The 18731-nt window shown below is 34.0% G+C and overlaps 1 protein-coding gene across 1 annotated transcript; it reads right to left on the reverse strand.

The window, feature by feature from the left end:
• Nucleotides 1-11370: 11370 nt before the first annotated feature.
• On the reverse strand, nucleotides 11371-18297 carry LOC18442974 (7-deoxyloganetin glucosyltransferase). Its single transcript, XM_006853179.4, has 2 exons — nucleotides 17741-18297; nucleotides 11371-12558 (listed from the first exon to the last, which is right to left on the reverse strand). Exons 1-2 carry the CDS (start codon nucleotides 18237-18239, stop codon nucleotides 11624-11626), a joined length of 1434 nt encoding a protein of 477 aa, XP_006853241.3. The 5' UTR covers nucleotides 18240-18297; the 3' UTR covers nucleotides 11371-11623.
• Nucleotides 18298-18731: the final 434 nt, after the last annotated feature.

Consider the following 18731-nt stretch of genomic DNA (forward strand, 5'->3'; position numbering starts at 1 on the left):
TTTTTTTCTAAGAATTTACAGCATTTAATATTTTTAACATAGATGAAATATCACAATTTTATTAAAAAGATCATTTTTCAAAATAATGAGGTCGCTTGCACCTAAAATTTATTGCGCCTAAATTCATGAGAATAAGCAGAAGTAATTATTTCATTTCATTTTTAAAAAGAACAGATTATTTTTCAAGATAATGAAGTCACTTACCTAAAATATTTGAGAGGGAGCTTCCGATAAAAATTCAACTAAAGAGAGAAAGAGCTCACTGCGTTTCGACTAGAGAGAGAAAGATCTCAAAAATTTTCTAGGGTGGGAGTCCTCGCCTCTCCTATTAAAATTCTTAAAATACCTTATTATATTATTTTATTAAGTTACTCCTCATACTATATTACACATGAGGTGTCAAAACTATATTACACATGAAACGTTTAAAGCCCATGTCCACTAAAGGACGTAGTAATGAAAGGAAAAAAAAGTTAACAAAGTGGTGATGGTCGCTAAGGACCATAATACTTATTTGGATCATCACACTATAAAGAATTATCTATTTAGTTATATTTATTATATATATATTTATTTTTATTTTATTTTTTTGAAAGTTTAGAATTGTTACATTCCTCTCCCGCAAAAAAAATTTAGTCCTCTAAATTTGTGTACCTGATTACTGAAAAAGATAGAGATGTTTTTCTCTAATATCGTCTTGTCATTCCCAAGTCGACTCCTCTCTTGAATGGTACTACCATAATATACGGACCAAAGGAATCTCCTTGTTGCGCAACACTTGTACCCTTCTATCCAGTATCAAAATTGGCTGTTCAATGAAGGATAGGTCCCTCCTAATCGGTAAAGGTTCATATTTCAAGATATGAGATGGGTTGGGCTGATATTTTAGTAGTAATGATACATAAAAGACATTATAGATGTTTGCCAAGACAGGTGGTTTGGCAAGTCTATAAGCGACACCTCCTATTCTTTCCAGGATTTCAAATGGTCCGATGTAACGTGGGCTAAGCTTTCCTTTCTTGCCGAATCTCATAATGTTTTTTATTAGTGAGATTTTTAAAAAAACTCGATCACTTTCCTCAAAATCAAGAACTCTCCTTTGGTTATCGGCATAACTCTTTTGCCGACTCTGAGCTGTCCTGAGCCTTTCTCAAATTAATGCTATCTTATCTGTGGTTACCTGGACAATTTTTTACCCTAAAAGCTTTCTTTCACCAACCTCGTCCCAACAGATGGGTGACCTGCATTTCTTTCCATACAGGGCTTCATATGGTGTCATCTGAATACTGGCTTGGAAGCTATTATTATAAGCAAACTCAATCAGAGGTAAATGGTCATCCCAGCTTCCTGTAAAGTCAATGACACACGCCCTAAGGATATCTTCCAAGGTTTGGATGGTCCTCTCCGATTGTCCATCAGTTTAGGGGTGAAAGGCAATGCTAAAGGTGAGTCTCGCCCCCATGGCTGACTGTAGCCTAGCCCAAAACTTAAAAATAAACCGAGTATCCCTGTCCGATACAATACTGATCAGAACTCCATGAAATCGTACTATTTCCTTAATCTACAATTGGGCCAGTCGATCCAAAGTGTATGTCGTGCAAATCGATAGAAAATGGGCAGCTTTGGTTAGCTGGTCCACAAGGACCCAAGTGCTATCATGTCTTGAATTTGTTCTAGGCAAGCCAAAGATAAAATCCATAAAAATGTGCTTCCACTTCCACTCTAGCACGGGTAAAGGCTACAACAACCCAGCGGGCCTTTGATGCTCAACTTTTACTTGCTGGCATGTTAGGCACTTAGACAAAAATAGTGCTACCTCTTTTTTCATATTATTCTACCAAAAGGTTTTCTTCAAGTCCTGATACAGTTTAATACATCCTGGATGTATCGTATAACGAGAGTGATGTGCTTCTTCCAAGATAGCTTTCTTCATACTCTCATCATTCGGGACACAAACCCGACCTTTGAATCTTAGCAAATCCTCACTACATATAGAGAATTTGTCTCCCTTTCCCAGCTTCACCTCTTCTACAATTGTTATAAGCTGAGGGTCTTTCTTTTGTGCCGATAGAATCTGTTGAATTAATTAGGGTTTTGCCTAAATGTTCGCAATCATACTTACCACACTATTAATGGACGGAGGCGAATGCCAATCCACTAATTTCTCTAACAATTTCATTTCATGGATAATTAGATGAGCTAAGACTCCCATAGATTTTCTACTTAGAGCGTTGGCCAAAATGTTGGCTTTTCCTGCGTGATAATGGATTGTACAATCATAATATTTTAAGAAATCCATCCATCTTATCTGCTGCATATTTAAATCCTTCTGAGAGAAGAGGTATTTCAAGCTCTTATGATCTGTGTATATTTCGAATTGCTCACCATATAGATAATGCCTCCATATTTTCAAAGCGAATACTATTGCGGCCAGCTCCAAGTCATGAATTGGACATTTTTTCTCATATTCTTTCAACTTTTTGGATGCATATGCTACTACTTTCCCATATTACATTAATACACAACCCAAGCCTTTATGTGAAGCATCACTATAAATTACAATTCCCCCACTCCCATCAGGAATAGTTAAAATAGGTGTTGTAGTTAATCGAACTTTTAGTTATTGAAAACTCCCCACACATTCAATTGCCCACTCAAATTTGACATTTTTCTGTGTCAATCGAGTCATTGGAGTTGCGATTCGAGAAAATTCTTCTACAAATTTTCTTTAATATCTTGGCAATCCCAAAAAGCTTCGAACTTCAGGCACATTACTTGGTTGTTTCCAATTAACAACGGCTTCAACCTTTGAAGGATCAACTGATAAACCTTCCTTTGATATCACTTGTCCTAAAAATGTCACTTGTTCAAGCCAAAATTCACATTTACTAAATTTGGCATACAATTTTTTTTGTCTTAATATTTGCAATACCATTCTTACATGCTGCTCATATTCCTTCTGATTCTTGGAATAAATTAAAATATCATTGATGAATACCACAATAATTTTATCCAAAAAGGGCTTAAAGATCCGATTCATCAAATCCATAAATGCAGCCGGTGCATTGGTTAATCCAAAAGGCATGACTAAAAATTCATAATGGTCATACCTTGTTCTGAAAGCTGTCATGGGAACATCTTCACTTTTAATCTTAAGCTGATAGTATCCAGATCTAAGATCAATTTTTTAAAACACTTGTGAACCTTGTAATTGATCAAATAAATCATCAATTCTAGGTAATAAATATTTATTTTTCACTGTCACTTGGTTTAACTGTCTATAATGGATACACAATCTCATGGTCCCATCTTTCTTTTTAACAAACAATATCGGAGCACCCCAACGTGACACACTAGGCCTTGTAAAACCTTTATCTAATAATTCTTCCAATTGTTGTTTAAGTTCCTTGAGTTCTGCAGGTGCCATTCTGTAAGGTGCCCTAGAAATTGGGGCTACCCCTAGCAATAATTCAATAGAGAATTCAATTTCCCTGTCAGGCGGTAATCCTAGCAATTATTCAGGAAAAACGTCGGAAGATTCTTGATAACCGGAGTGGTATCCAAATTCATCTTTTCCTTCCTATCTTCTTTGATATAGGAAAGAAAGCCTTGACACCCTTTTCGAAGGAAGCGATTAGCTCGAATACAAGAGATTAAATATGATAGGAAGTCTTCTTTGATACCATTGAAGATAAATACTGGTTGATCTGGATTACTAAAGGTAACCATTTTCTTGTAACTATCAATACTTACGTGGTATGCACAAAGCCGATCCATGCCTAAGATTACATCAAAATCTTGAATTTCTCGAAGTATTAAATCAACCAACAGTTCCTTTTATTCTCTATTTATTACACAGGATTTGTGCACTATATTGGTGTCACTTGAATTTCTCATCGGTGTGGCTACTTCTAGAATGTATTCTAATTGTTCTGGATCTACCTTTAAGTGGCATGCAAAGTGTGGTGGCACAAATGAATGAGTAGATTCAGGATCAATCAAAACATAAGCTACTTTTGGAAGATATTAAGAGTACCTTGGATCACTGATTTTTAGGCCTGAGCGTCTTGCTGGGTGATCGCAACTACTCTTCCCTTCATCTGATGCTTTTGAGCTATCTCTCCCTGCTTTGGAAGCTGGTGCATCTGTAGGCTAGGATATTCTCTAATCTGGTGCCCCAATTTTCACATTTAAACCGGGCTCTAGTATTCCAATAACAAGGGTTATTTCCATGGTTTTTCCCAGATTTTTTTACATGGTTCTATTGGGCTTTGAAGTGGCAAGAGCCTTGGCTTCTTGTTTGCCTTGCCCTTTCAAGCTGTTGTCGATTAGATGGTGTGGGTCTAACCTGACTTTTCTGATTTTTTATCTTTTGGTAATCTTTGAAATCGTTTTCGACAATTTGGGCTCGATCCACTATTTCAGCATAGGTTCTCAATTTTAAAAATGATATTCCGCTTCTAATAGCTGGTCTGAGACCCCTTTCAAATTTTTTTACCTTTCTTGCCTCTTTGTTAATCGTATGTGGTGCAAACCTGGCCAATTCAATGAACTTAGTCTCATACTGTGCTACTATCCAGTTTCCTTGGATTGATTCTTGAAATTCCATTTCTGTTTGGTCTCGAATAAAATATGGAAAGTAATTTTTATTAAATGCCTCTAGAAATACTTCCCAAGTGAAGGGTTTATTTTCTTTGACCAATACTCCTTTTACCGTTTGCCACCAGTGTTGTGCTTCACCTTCTAACATAAAAACTGCCAAGGCGACCTTTCTATCATCAGGACATTCTATTACCTCGAATATTTTTTCCTATTCCATAATTCATCCCTCAGCATCCAGTGGGTTTACATCACCCCTAAAAGATGGTGGGTTCAATTTCTTAAATTGTTCGATATTACTCCAACCATTTCCCGTAACTGACTGCCTGGGTGAATTGTTGTTTCCCATCTGATGTTGCATTAGAGCAACCATATTTTCCAAGGCTTTGTGAATTCTTTCCATATTAGTTTCAGCTATTCTGGATCTTGACTTCGTCCCATTCTGTACACACAATAAATGGGATTTGAAGTACATTCTTTTTAAATTTCCTAAAAATCTTAAACCTATTGCTCTGATACCATAATTGTCACGCCCCAAGAATTTACAATACTGATATTCCTGAGATGTGACAGTCAAAACATAGATATATCTCTTGATAGGATAAATTTACAGTGGCGTATTCTTACAAAGTAACAAAAGAAAGTTTAAGCACAAGTACAATATCTTCCAGAGTTGATCCTAACGAGCATTCAAAATGAAACCCCAGATATCTGGGAAAAGTATTCACCATAATTTGATGAGTTTGGTAACTCAGTAAGTGATAATCGTAATCCTAAAAATAATCATGGTTGAAAGATATCAATATTTTAAAAAAGGAGATCTATTAACAGAAATGCATTAACAGTTTCACGTTAAAAAATGCGTAATCAAGTATAATCCGAATAATTGAAATGCATAAAACATTTCACCGGCAGTGCATAATTCAAAGGATTTCACAAATTACCCTACTAGCATCCCAAATAGGTCACCTATATTCCCCATCATCGTTCTGATGGGTCCACTTAATCCCTATCGGTGTCCCAGATAGGTCCACTAAAACCTTGCAGGTCCACTTATACCTCACCGGCGTACCAGATGAGTCCACTTAATTCCTACCGGCGTTCCAAATAGGTCCACTTATACCTCACCGGCGAACCGGAAGAATTCACTTGCATACTTAAAGTATTTCTAAATCTCCTTAAACATCCGAAAGCAGCAATATCTTGTACTCAACATATCACTGAAATTATTAATATGAATTTCACTGAAACCATTAATAATAGTCACTTTCAATAATAATTGAAAAATAACCAGTCAAATATTTTGGGCTCAAATTTAGAAAGGTAGTAGTTCGTAAAGACATTCTAGCATAATTGCCAATCTAATATGTATAGGAAAATTCTTATAGAAAATCAAGAATACGGAATTATCACATCTTATGGGATATTAATTCGCAAATAAACATTTCACTTTTAAAAATGCATAATTAAGTATAATCCGAATAACTGAAATGCATATAACAATTTAACGTCAGTGCATAATTCAAAGGATTTCACTAATTACCCAACCGGCGTCCCAAGTAGGTCACTTATATACCCCATCAGCTTCCTGATGGGTCCACTTAATCCCTATTGGCGTCCCATATAGGTCCACTTAATCCCTGCAAGTTTACTTATGCCTCACCGGCGTACCGGATGAGTCCATTTAATTCCTACCAGCGTACCTGATAAGTCCACTTATACCTCATTCGCGAACCGGATGAGTCCACTTGCATACTTAAAGTATTTCGAAATCTCTTTAAACAACCGAAAGCAGCAATATCATGTACTCAACATATCACTGAAAGTATTAATATGAATTTCACTGAAACCATTAATAATAGTCAGTTTCAATAACAATTCAAAAATAACCAGTCAAATATTTTGGGCTCAAATTTAGAAAGGTAGTAGTTCGTAAAGACATTCTAGCATAATTGCAATTCTAATATGTATAGGAAAATTCTTATAGAAAATCAAGTATACGGAATTATCACAGTTTATGGGATGTTAATTCGTAAATAAACATTTCACAGACAATGCTATAATCAATTGCAAAATATCAGTTTTCAAATAATAAGGCAGTCATTTGCACATGAAATTTACAATGTCTAAATATTAAAAAACAGTAGAAAGAAATCTCACAAGTTTACTAAAAGCAGAAATACCACATTTATTTGAAATAATTTTATGGTATCTAAAATTTTCTAACAATAGACAACAAAAATAAATAAATTTATTTTTCTAAGAATTTACAGCATTTAAGATTTCTAACATAGATAAAATATCACAATTTTATTAAAAAGATTATTTTTCAAAATAATGAGGTCGCTTGCGCATAAAATTTATCGCGCCTAAAATTCATGATAATAAGCAGAAGTAATTATCTCATTTCATTTTTTAAAAAAAATGGATTATTTTTCAAGATAATGAAGCCACTTTTCTAAAATAATTGAGAGGGAGCTTCTGATAAAAATTCGGCTAAAGAGAGAAAAAGCTCACTGCGTTTTGACTAGAGAGAGAAAGATCTCAAAAAAATTTTAGGGTGGGAGTCCTCGCCTCTCCTATTTAAATTCTTAAGATACCTTATCTATTATGTTATTAAGTTACACCTCATACATGAGATGTAAAAATTATGTTACACATGAAACGTTTAAAGCCCATGTTCACTAAAAGACGTGGTAATGAAAGGAAAATGAGTATTCAGAGTATTCTTAAACACAGTACCAACAAATTTTTAATTTCAAATAATCTCTTTTCCCCAACTCTATTCTACTGCTATCAACTGGTATATGTCATACTTAGCAAGCCTTTGAACAAAAGAAGATCTTTTAGAAAAAAAAACTTTTGGTTTTTTTGAAATCTATTATAGACTTTGAGTTCATTAAAAGAGCCACAAGAGATGTAGCTTTTTATTGAACCAATATAAATACATAATTATTTTTTCAAAATAAGTTTGTCATAAAAAAAAACTTTTTACCTATAATTTTCTTCAAACTTCCCTTATCTTTAGTGATTTGATATACTTGAATTTTGTTTTTGAGATAAAAGTGGGATTAAACTAAGATCCTTGACTTAACAAAGAACTTCAAAAAAAAAAAAAAGATTTCATCAATATATTCCCATTAAAAATTGTACTAAAATACAATACCACCAAAATATTCCTAAAAAAAGTATTTTCCAAAAACAATAATATATCTCAAAATCATAGGCAAAAGTTAGTGGAAGAGTAACTCAACAAAAAATCTTGTTTTATCTAAATCATGCGAATCATTACAACAAAAATAAAAATAAACGAGAGAGATATGTAGTCACAACTAAAGATTTAGGTAACTAGGAATTAGGGAATATTGGGTTTACTTTTAGGAATTTATTAGTAAAAGAAGTAATTTTGTTACTTCCTCTTTATCTGCAAAAGTTCGATTAATTTACCTTTTTTAATTTTTTTGTTATTTCATCGGTTATACAATGCAATCATATGGATGAAACATTTTTTCACTTTTTAGGGTGTTTTAAGATTTAGTTAACTATAATCCTATAATGAAGGTCGTATTTTTCCCTTTATACTAATAATGCAATACCATGGGTTATAGTTATTGTTATTTGTTAATGTAATTGTTCTATTAGAGTATTGTTGTTTTTGTTTCATTCTACACCCCAAATAAAATAATATCTTTTTTTTATCGTGAAACTGAAGGAAGATTATTGTTGCATTTAAAACTTAGATAAAAAATTTGAAAAATTTGTCAAGTAGGACAGGATCGTAAACGTTTTCAGGTATGGACAAAATATTATAGCAAAATGTCTTTGATGTAGCCTTAAATGACTACAATTTCTATTTTCAACTTACATTATCTTTATATATCTGATTTTCACTCCACTTTTTGAGCCAAATTCAAAATACTCATAATTCATTAACTTATCTAATATTTTGGAAAGAAATATGTTAATCTTGGCAAATTAATCCATTGATATCTTTCCAATGGCATTAAGCAATGACATTTTAGATATTTTTCAGAATTTCAAATTAAAAAAATAAAGCCATTTTATTTGAACGGAAAGGGAAATACTGAATAGAAATTTACAATTCACTTTTACTTTCTCATTTCATGGTTTCATCTCATCTCCTACTGTTGTTCCTGTTCCTCCTTCCTCTTCCTTCATGTTCTGCTTCCTCTTCTTATCTCATCTGTCCTGTTGCAAGTACAAAAACCTAATCCAAAGACCTAAAACTACTTCTTCTTTCCTACCTCAGGTCAAGGAAATAGGATGAGACGCCAGTCCATCTCTCTACAGGTAAATAATCTTTATTTATTTTTGGTTAAATTGGTAAATAATCTTTTCCTCTCAAAACCATGGTGCCCTAGTATTGGGTGTCTCTCTCACTAAAAGAAATAATTCCATAATTATATTTTTTCGCTCTTTTTCTACACTTCTAATTAATTAAAAAAAGTTAATTCTGTGAAGGAAGCATGAAATTATGCAGTGTAAATCATGATAAATGTTTTTTTTGGTTATTTATTGTCTGGGTAGATGTAGCGTAAAATTTTAAAACGTGAAAAATACTCGGTTTGTATGTGCCTTTGCGGGTACTCATCTTACTAGTAAATCGTTATTTATTAGATATCTAGAAACCCTCTCTCTATCTCTCTCACTCCCACTCTCTCCACATCAAAACCTGTTTTTTTGCATTTCCAAGACCCATGGATTTCACTCATTGACTCCCTCATACCCGAAATATAAGGAGCATTTGGTGGTTATGATAATTTTAGAAAGAAAAAATACGTAAATGTTTTTAAAGAGATAAAATATCTCAACATTTTTAGAGAAAAAGACAACCTCAAATTTTAACTTTTAAAGAGAGAGAGTATGTTAAAATTTTAGAGAAAAAAAGTACCAAATTTTTTTTAGAGAGATGAACTATCTCAAAATTTTAGAGAGAGAAACTATCTCAAATTTTAACTTTTAGAAAGAGAAAGTATGTTAAAATTTTAGAGAGAGAAAATATGTTAAAATTTTAGAGAGAGAAAGTACCAATTTTTTTTAGAGAGATGAACTAACACAAAACTTTACAGAAAGAAACTATTTCAAATTTTAACTTTTAAAGAGAAAAACTATGTTAAAATTTCAAAAGAGAGAAAGTATGTTAAAATTTTAGAGATAGAAAGTACAAATTTTTTTAGAGAGATAAACTATCTCAAAATTTTAGGAAGAGAGACTATCTCAAGTTTTAAGTTTTAGAGGAAAACTATCATATTTTAGAGAGAGAAAGTACATACAAAAATTTTAGAGAGATAAACTATCTCAATTTTTTAGATAGAGAGACTATTTCAAAACTTTTAGAGAGAAAAATTTTCATATTTTAATTTTTAGAGAGAGAAACTAAATCAATTCTTAAGTTTTAGAGAGAGAAAGTATTCTTAAAATTTTAGAGAGAGAAAGGATTCTTAAACTTTTAGAGAGAAATTTTTGGAGAAAGAAACTATTGTAAAATTTATGTTTTAGAGAGAAAAAGTATTTTAAAATTTTGGAGAGAAACTATATCATTTTTGTTAGAGAAAGCACATGAAATTTTTTGAGAGAGAAACTATCTCAAAATTTTTAGAGAGAAACCATCTCAAAATTTAAGTTTTAGAGAGAGAAAGTATCTCAAATTTTAAACTTTAAAGAGAGAAAGTATCTCAAATTTTAGAGAGACACTATATCAAATATTTAAGGGAAAAACTATTTCAAAATTTTGGATAGAGAAGCTATCTCAAACTTTAAGTTTTAGAGAGAGAAAGTATCGTATAACTTAAAAGAATAACTATATCAAATTTTAGAGAGAGAGAGAGTACATAAAAAGATTTAGAAAAAAACTATCGCAATATTTTTAGAGAGAAATTATCTCAAATTTTAACCTTTAAAAAGAGAAAGTATCTTAAATTTTTAAAGAACAACTGTATCATATTTTAGAGAGTAAGACTATTTAAAAATGTTTAGAGAAAGAAACTATCTCAAAATTATTTAAAAGGGAACTATCTAAGATTTATTTTGCATTTCAAATATCTAAAATTCTTAATTTCCCCCTATCCAAACGAACCCTTAGAAAACTTGGACTCCATCAATAACGATGAGCGGTGGGAGGGAGACGAGACGAAAAGTTGAAAAAGAGAGGGGGGTCGCTGGTACACTTTATCTTAGGGATTGGAGTTGTGTTTTTTTGTTTTTTTAGAGGAGTTGAAGTCTTCAATATGGAAATTGTGAAAATCTCAGTATATTAGGAAATATATGTATAGTTGGATGTAGGACTTTCAAAAAACTTTGCAAGCTTCATAAGTGTGAGGCTTTTTAAAGTAAAGGAAAAAGTCTATAAAAGGATGCAACCTTATAACGTAGAACTATAGATGTCCCTTAAAAATCCATTGGAAAATGTAGTTTTAATGTTGAAAAACTGTTTGATTGATCATCTCGACATCGAGATGTATAACTATAAAAAATAAAAAGATTTTGTCTCAAAAATAGTATATTTTACAACATATTATCTACACCATTTAGTTTCAAGATTTTCCCAAGTTTATAGATCTACTTGATTTTAACCATTTTTTAGATTTAAAATTTTATAATTAGATATAAAAATACATTTTGAGATAATCCTAAAAACATTTAATATCAAAATTATATACCATTGTAAAATTTGAAAGTGCACTTTTCGTCTACACCTACGGATGGATCCGTATGCCAACTACCACCTAAAGTAAATTTTCCAAAATTAAATTACACAATAATAGATGTGGCTTTTTATAAATAGTACTCACAAGACTAGATGCACAAGAGTTCATTTAACTCTCAACATTATTCACATATTTGCAGCAACATCTGTGAGAGAACCAAGTAAACCCTTCCTACTGTTTGTAGCACACGTGCACATCGACACATGCACAAACAAGGCTCACACTTGTGTGCAATCTACAGGAGCAAATGACTGGTTATACATTAAACAAGTATTTGTGTGAACAAGTAGATTTGATCAGCGTTTCTCTGGAAGCACTTGCTTTATAAGCTTCTCTAAGTTATTGTAAGAGCTGCCTCCTAATTGAACAACAGTTATTGAGATCTCTTTCCATTTCTTGGCCTTTAACTGCATCTCTTTACCCTTCTCTCCTTCCATCAACTCCCTCACCAATGCTTCCACCTCCTCCCTCTTAACATCATTGTTTACTTCCATCCCAACGCCCCATTCCTTGCAAACGTACCTGCAAATTGTTGGATGATCAGCAAAGAAGGGCCAACATATCATCGGCACACCATTGCTAATGCTTTCAATTGTCGAATTCCATCCACTGTGAGTTAGGAAGCACCCAACGGCAGGGTGTGACAGTACTTTAATCTGGTTACACCAACTCAGGATTAGCCTTCTTTCTTTGGTTTCTTCGACAAATGTTTTTTCTAACGTTGCCGATTTGCCGAATACGAGATCTTCACGAATGACCCATATGAAAGGCCTTTGGCTATTTGCAAGACCCCAAGCAAATTCGTTGAGTTGATTGGGTGTTGCAACTGTCGCACTGCCAAAATTCACATACACAACTGACTTAGGTTCCTTGTCATTGAGCCATTCTACACAAGTATCCTCTTCATTCCAAAGACTCATTGAAACCGACTTTAAACGGTCATTGGATTCAAATTGGCTAAAGGTTGCAACAGGGCCAATTGTGTAGATTGGGCGACCGATTCTTTCTCTCATGGCATCAAGAACAGGTTTATCTAAATCTTCGAATGTGTTGAGAATGATAGCCGAAGACTTGAGAGTATTAGGGCTTTCGATTGTACAAACCTGTAACATGGGATCATTAAGATTGGTCGTCCTGATGAAGGAGGGTAAGTCCCTTAGACGGATATTGGGCATGCCGGGTATCCAATCCACAACTGCTTCTAGGTCACCGTTGGTCATGAAATTCTCATCTGCATTTGCCAATACCATAACATCTAAAATACGAGTTTTCTCTAGGGGTGGCAATCGGTTAGGGCCGACCGGATGACATGGGCAGTCACCCCAATCCGAGTTTGAATCAGGGTCCAAGTTTTAGATTGGGTCCAAGGCTCCATGCCCATAGCCTTGAATTCGAATCGGATCTAGGTCGGGTTTGGGTCCAGGTCGACCCGAGCTGGACTGGACCCAAACCTATCTATATACACACATACACATAGTACATACATCATATATAATTATAATGTATGTGTTTGATCTCATGCGACCATGTCATTGAAATATAATGAAACCAAACTTCTATAAAATATGGTCAAAATGAGTCCCCTTCAATAATAAATCAAAACTATGGAATTGGTAATTTGAAGGTCTAGTCATTTATAATCTAACGATAGTAAAGCTATTTAAAAAAATTAGAAAGGAAAATTTTTCATTTTAAAGCCTAGATCTTAGCATCTCACTAAATCGATGGCCCATGGAATATGGCTAAAACAAAGCTTTTTAGGGTGTATTTTAAAATTTAGATCTTTTGGGGTTGTTAATTAGAATCAAAAAAATGTATATTTAAAAATTGGAGTAAAATAAATGCCCTTAATATGGTTTTTGAAGATTGTCTTGTTATATTAGTATAGAATAATATATATATATATATATATATATATATATATATATATATATATATATATATATATGATGTATATGTGTATGACTTATATATTTGAAATATATTTTTTTGAATATTTTTCAAAAAATGTTTGTTAGGTTCCTATGCGTGACCCGGACCTAAACCAGGTTGGGTTCGGTTCTATGTTTTGAATCCGATGGGTCGAATCCAGCACCAAAACCTTGAACCCGAGTTGGGTCCAGTCAGGTCAAGATCTAGGCTATGTAAACAGTTTGATGGGTCGCCAGATTTGCTGGATCTGTTAGAACCTTAAGAATTTCCCAAATATCGTCAAATTTTGAAACTGAAATGTGCTTCATCTAAATTTTTATTGTAAAAAATCATCATAACCAATTTTGAATTATTTTCACATAGTTTGTATTTTAGTCCTAAGCTTGTGTTTTCTATTTGAAACTCTTTGTGGCGGTCTCCCACCCTACCAAGGATGAGTCCATACACCTAAGAGCTGCGAAAAGCTGCGATGAGTTTTTCGAACTATTAGAAATTTTAAAAATGCATAATTGCTTACGAAGAAATGCGAACCAAGTTTATTTATTAATTTATTTATTTAACTTGTATTATCATAATGGTCCAAGAACTATGTTTATTTTAAAATGTTAAAATGGGGGTGGAAGTGGTGCATGGGTTGTTAGGCCGGTGGATGCCTCAACATAATATCCCGCCTTCCATTCGAATGGTTGACATATTAAAATAATAAATAAGTTCATCACCATGCTCATTCTACTTCATCAATTACTCTTCGGCCGAGTTAGGGTCGGCCGAGTTAGGGTGGGGTAAGACCAGGCCGGACTCAAACCAGCCCCATAGGGACAAGAGCTGGGCTAGCCCAAGACTAGCCTAGCCTTTTGCCAGCTCTACCAGTATATATATATATATATATATATACGGGTTATATGGGCAGGAATAAAACCTGGAGAGTTAAAATGAGATAGTTTTTTTTTTTTTTTCTACTTGACTCTAAATAATTGGGTGCTTTGATAATGATGATGATGATCTGACATCGGGATGAGATGCTAAGCTGAACCACCCTCTTCATACAAGAAAGCCACGGTAGGCCATTGGCCTTCTTGATCACGGATTGGCCTCGTCTAGATGAGTGCGATAGCTAACCTCTACCTCAAAAATAAAATTCAAGAGAACTGCTTAATTCCCCTATGGGGACCCTATACTGGGATTGACGGAGTAATTACAAAGCCTAAAGTTACCAAGTAAGATAAATGTGACCCTTTTATTACTAAAAAGAAATGGGTTGTATACAATGAGACAATTTACTTTTGATACGAGGAGGTCACAATTACTTACAACCATATAATGCAAAATCTCACAGCTTCGATGTGTAACAAAGTTTGAAAAAATTTCTTTTGAAGTTTGAGCTTGGTTAATGGAAAAAATGCAGCCATCTAATATTATATCCAATGGTCATGAAAAATTGTGACCACTTTGTGTCAAAAATAAATGATGTCATTGTATATTTTTCCAAAAGAAATGTCGCCTCCTTGTCATCAAAAAGAAAAAATAAAGAATGATGTTCATCGAGTTTCCTCCCATATGAGCATGTTAAAGAATTGCTCCCTCAAGCAAAATAATTATTTTAGTGTATTTTCTTATAAAAAAATTTTGGATTTACTTTAAAATCACTACTTGAATATTGAAAGAAAAAAAAAAAATGAATTTATAAAAATTTTCGGTCTAACCGTCTCGAAAAACTGGATGGTTAGTAGTCATTCTTGGGATTTTAACTTTTCAGGGATGTACAAAGTGCACCGACTTCTCCTTGTTCTTTGAGGGTGATATAAGGACGTTACATACCCAAATTTTTTTGGTCATGAAAATATTTCTAGGTCTTGTTTGGAAGTCCATGTTTTTTGCTCTTAGTACGAATGACAAAAAGGTCGAGCCGACGTGATCCAAGTCTAAGTTCGAGTCTGAGTTCACGTTTTGGACCTGGGTCGGGTTCATGTTCAAAATTCTAGACCTAAGTCAGATTTGGGTCGGGTCTGTATCGACCTGGACCCGACTGAAGATACGTATACATGTACACACACATATATAAATATATATATAAAGGGAAACGTTTATATAAGATTGTAACCTTAAAATATAGAATTAAAGTGCACCTCAAAAATCCATCATAGAAGGTTGTTTTGTTATTGGAAAACCTCTAATTGATCATCTCGACATCGAGATACATGAATACGAAAAGAAAAAAAAAATTGAGTCACAATAAATATGTATCTTGCAACAAATTATCTAGACCGTCAATTTTCAAGATTTTCAAGTGTTTATAGATCTATTTGATTTGAACCATTTTTGGAGTTTTATGAATTTATATTTAGAGATAAAAATAGATTTTCAAGCTATGCTAAGAATTTTTAAACCCAAAATTATGTTTATGATAAAATTTGGAGGTGCGCCTTAATTTGATTGTTTTAGGTAGCAACCTTATACAAACCACACCTTTTTTGGAATGGTGCAACTTTTGTTCGGTTGTAACGTTATTTATAGAAATAAGGTTGTAATACTCTGTACTATTTAATATACTTGGATATGTAGATTTGACACGTTTTTTAATAAAATACCAAAACATGACATGTTTTTTATAATAATGTCCAATCTGCATCGTCCAAATAAAATTGATAATATAGATTACTGCAGCTTTACTTCTACAAATAAGGTTACAACCTTTTATAAACCTTTTTTTTTTTTTAATGTGTAATGCTTTGCCTATATATGTAGGAAATGCATATAATGAGAGCATTTATTTTTGATGCATGGAGGTCACAATCATCGTTGACCATTAGATTCGAAATCAAGTGGTTGAGGATGTTCATTGATTGGGCACAAAGTCCAAAATCAAAATTTCTTAAATATTATGACGCACTTTCATTTATTAAATTTCACATCCAATAGCTAAAAATGATTGTGACCTACTTATACTAAAAATAAGCAGTCTCATAGTATACAATCTCATAGAGGGATCACATAGCATTTAATCATAGTACAAAGAGGTCACAATCACTTTTAGCCATTTATTTTTTCAAAATATTTTCATTTAGGTTCTAGATCAGAAACCGAACTGACCTAGACCCGAACCGGGTTGGTTGTAAGACCAAATTTTGAACCCATTGGATTATATCCGGGTCCAAAAACATGGACACAAGTTGGGTTGACCTAACCCATTATACCGAGGTCCCAGCCCATTACCACCAAGAAAATTCTTTAGGGAAATTATATGAAGAGACCATTTACGTTTGGTATAAAGTGGTCACAATTAATATTGACCATTAGGTGTGAAATTGGATGGTTGTATTTATTTCATTATTCAAATTTAAAGTTCAAGAGATTTTTTGTTTAATATTATGATACACCCAAGCTATCAAATTTCACGTCAGATGGTTGTAAATAACTATGACATCCCTATATAAAAGGTAAATGGTCTCATTGTATAGGACCCTAATTCTTCAATAGTTGCACCTAAATAGGTGGCAGGTTGGTTGGTGCACCATTACACGGAGGCGCAACACCAGATCCCCGAAACCATAAAAGTAGATAGTAAAAATAGTTATTATTTCAAGTGTTTAAATCGAATGTTGAGCGACTATTTTCATGAGTACCCTCAAAGCTAGGAAAGATAACAATGGGAGGTGGCCATTTGGACCGCCAAAGACGTTCTAGCTGTAATATAAATCTACGACTGCTTTTTATACTTTGTCATAATTACTTGGAAGAATTCAAACTATGAGTAACCATTTTTTTAGATGGTAAATCATTCACCTTAGTAACCACGTTGTGATTTTCATTTCCATCACTAACATCACCTCATTAATACTTTCAAAAAGATAATTCCTAATCTATTTAGAAAAATAGAAACGGTGTTTTCATTCTCACCACTAACATCACCCCACTAATACCTTTAAAAAACTAATTTCTAATTTACTTGGAGAAATGGGAAGGGGGCATGCCTTCCTTCCCCACATAATTACCCCAAAAAAACAAAAAACAAAAAACAAAGCCCAACCACTTTTGTGCCCTGTTGAATACTTCCCCTACAGAAGTGGCCCATGGCTCTTGTGAGGATTTTTTTTTTTGGCTTTTTTTTCTTTTTGGTCTGGTAGTAAGGATTTGGTCTTGTATCATTTTGGTGAGAATGAAAAATGGAGTCCGAGACTGCATTCATAAGGGGAGATGCTACTATCAACCCAGCACATTCTCTGTCACTGTGAGGATCTATAGGGGGAACATATAGTTTTATCTTTTCTTTTGAAGTGAACTACAAAAGAATGACAAGAAAACAACAGAACGAGGGCACCAAGATTTGAGAATCTCTCTCTCAAGCTCGCACACACACATAATAGATATTGCCTACTTACAGTTTTGTTTTGGATAAGGGTTCTAAAGGGCATTTCTTATAACTAACATCGAGTAATTAGTGTTATAGTGAGAGAATGTGTGTGAGAGAGAGGGAGAGAGACCTTTGAATGGCACAATTCCTCTTTTGATAAGTTCGGAGTAGTGCAAGAAACCCCAAAAAGCAGCACTACTTGTCACCCACAAACAAATCCTTGGGATCCCGAGCTCTTCTGCAACAACCTGCGTAAAGTTGAGATCCGAAATTATGCATGTAAGGGGAGGGACTTGTATGGAGTCATTGAGTTTTGAAACCAAATCCCTGAAAGGACTGAAGAAATTCTTCATCGTTGCATCAATGAGGCCTGCAGCATCTTGGGTTCGGCCATGGTCTGGCGGCAAGCCATCAGGGATCGATTCCAACTTAAAATCCTCCAAATTGTTCAATTCCATGGCTCCTCCTGATCTAGTAATACGCTCATGGTTAAATTCAGTGTTGACAAAAGTAATGTAAAAGCCTCTAGCATGGAGAAGCTTAGCAAGGTGCATCATGGGGTTAATATGGCCTTGAGCGGGAAGTGGGAAACACAGGGCATGAGGTTTCTCTACCCTTGTAGACTCCATTCTCTCTCTCTCAAAAGCAATGAGATGTATTGCTCTCTGGCTTGGGCCAGGGCCTTGCCTTCAATTTATAGAAAGAGATAGAGGCAAGGGACATCAAGTACCCCTTGGGACCACCTGCAATAATTTCAACTAATAATAATAATAATAATCAAATTAGGGAAAACCCATAACAAAATTAGTTGGTCTTTGGAGACTAAAACTAGGAAGCAAAAAAACTTATCCAATTTTGAAATCTGGATGACTGAAATATGAGTACAAGAGTACCCGCTCATGTGTTTGATTTACGCTGGAATTTTGTAATTAAAAAATCCTTGAATTTATCAGTTTTGACCAGGGTTTGAAAATTCGCCGAGTCGAGTCGGACTCGCCTGATTCGACTTGGGAATCACCGGCAACCGAGCCAGTTCCACAAAAAAACAGGGAATCACCCGTGTCCAGAGAGAACCGGGCGATTCCCAATAGTGAATCATCGCGAGTCTCATTGAAAAACCC

This window comes from Amborella trichopoda, chromosome 4, assembly GCF_054954075.1.
Source record: "Amborella trichopoda isolate Santa Cruz 75 chromosome 4, AtrichopodaSantaCruz75HAP2 v2.0, whole genome shotgun sequence".
NCBI classification, from domain to species: Eukaryota; Viridiplantae; Streptophyta; class Magnoliopsida; order Amborellales; family Amborellaceae; genus Amborella; species Amborella trichopoda.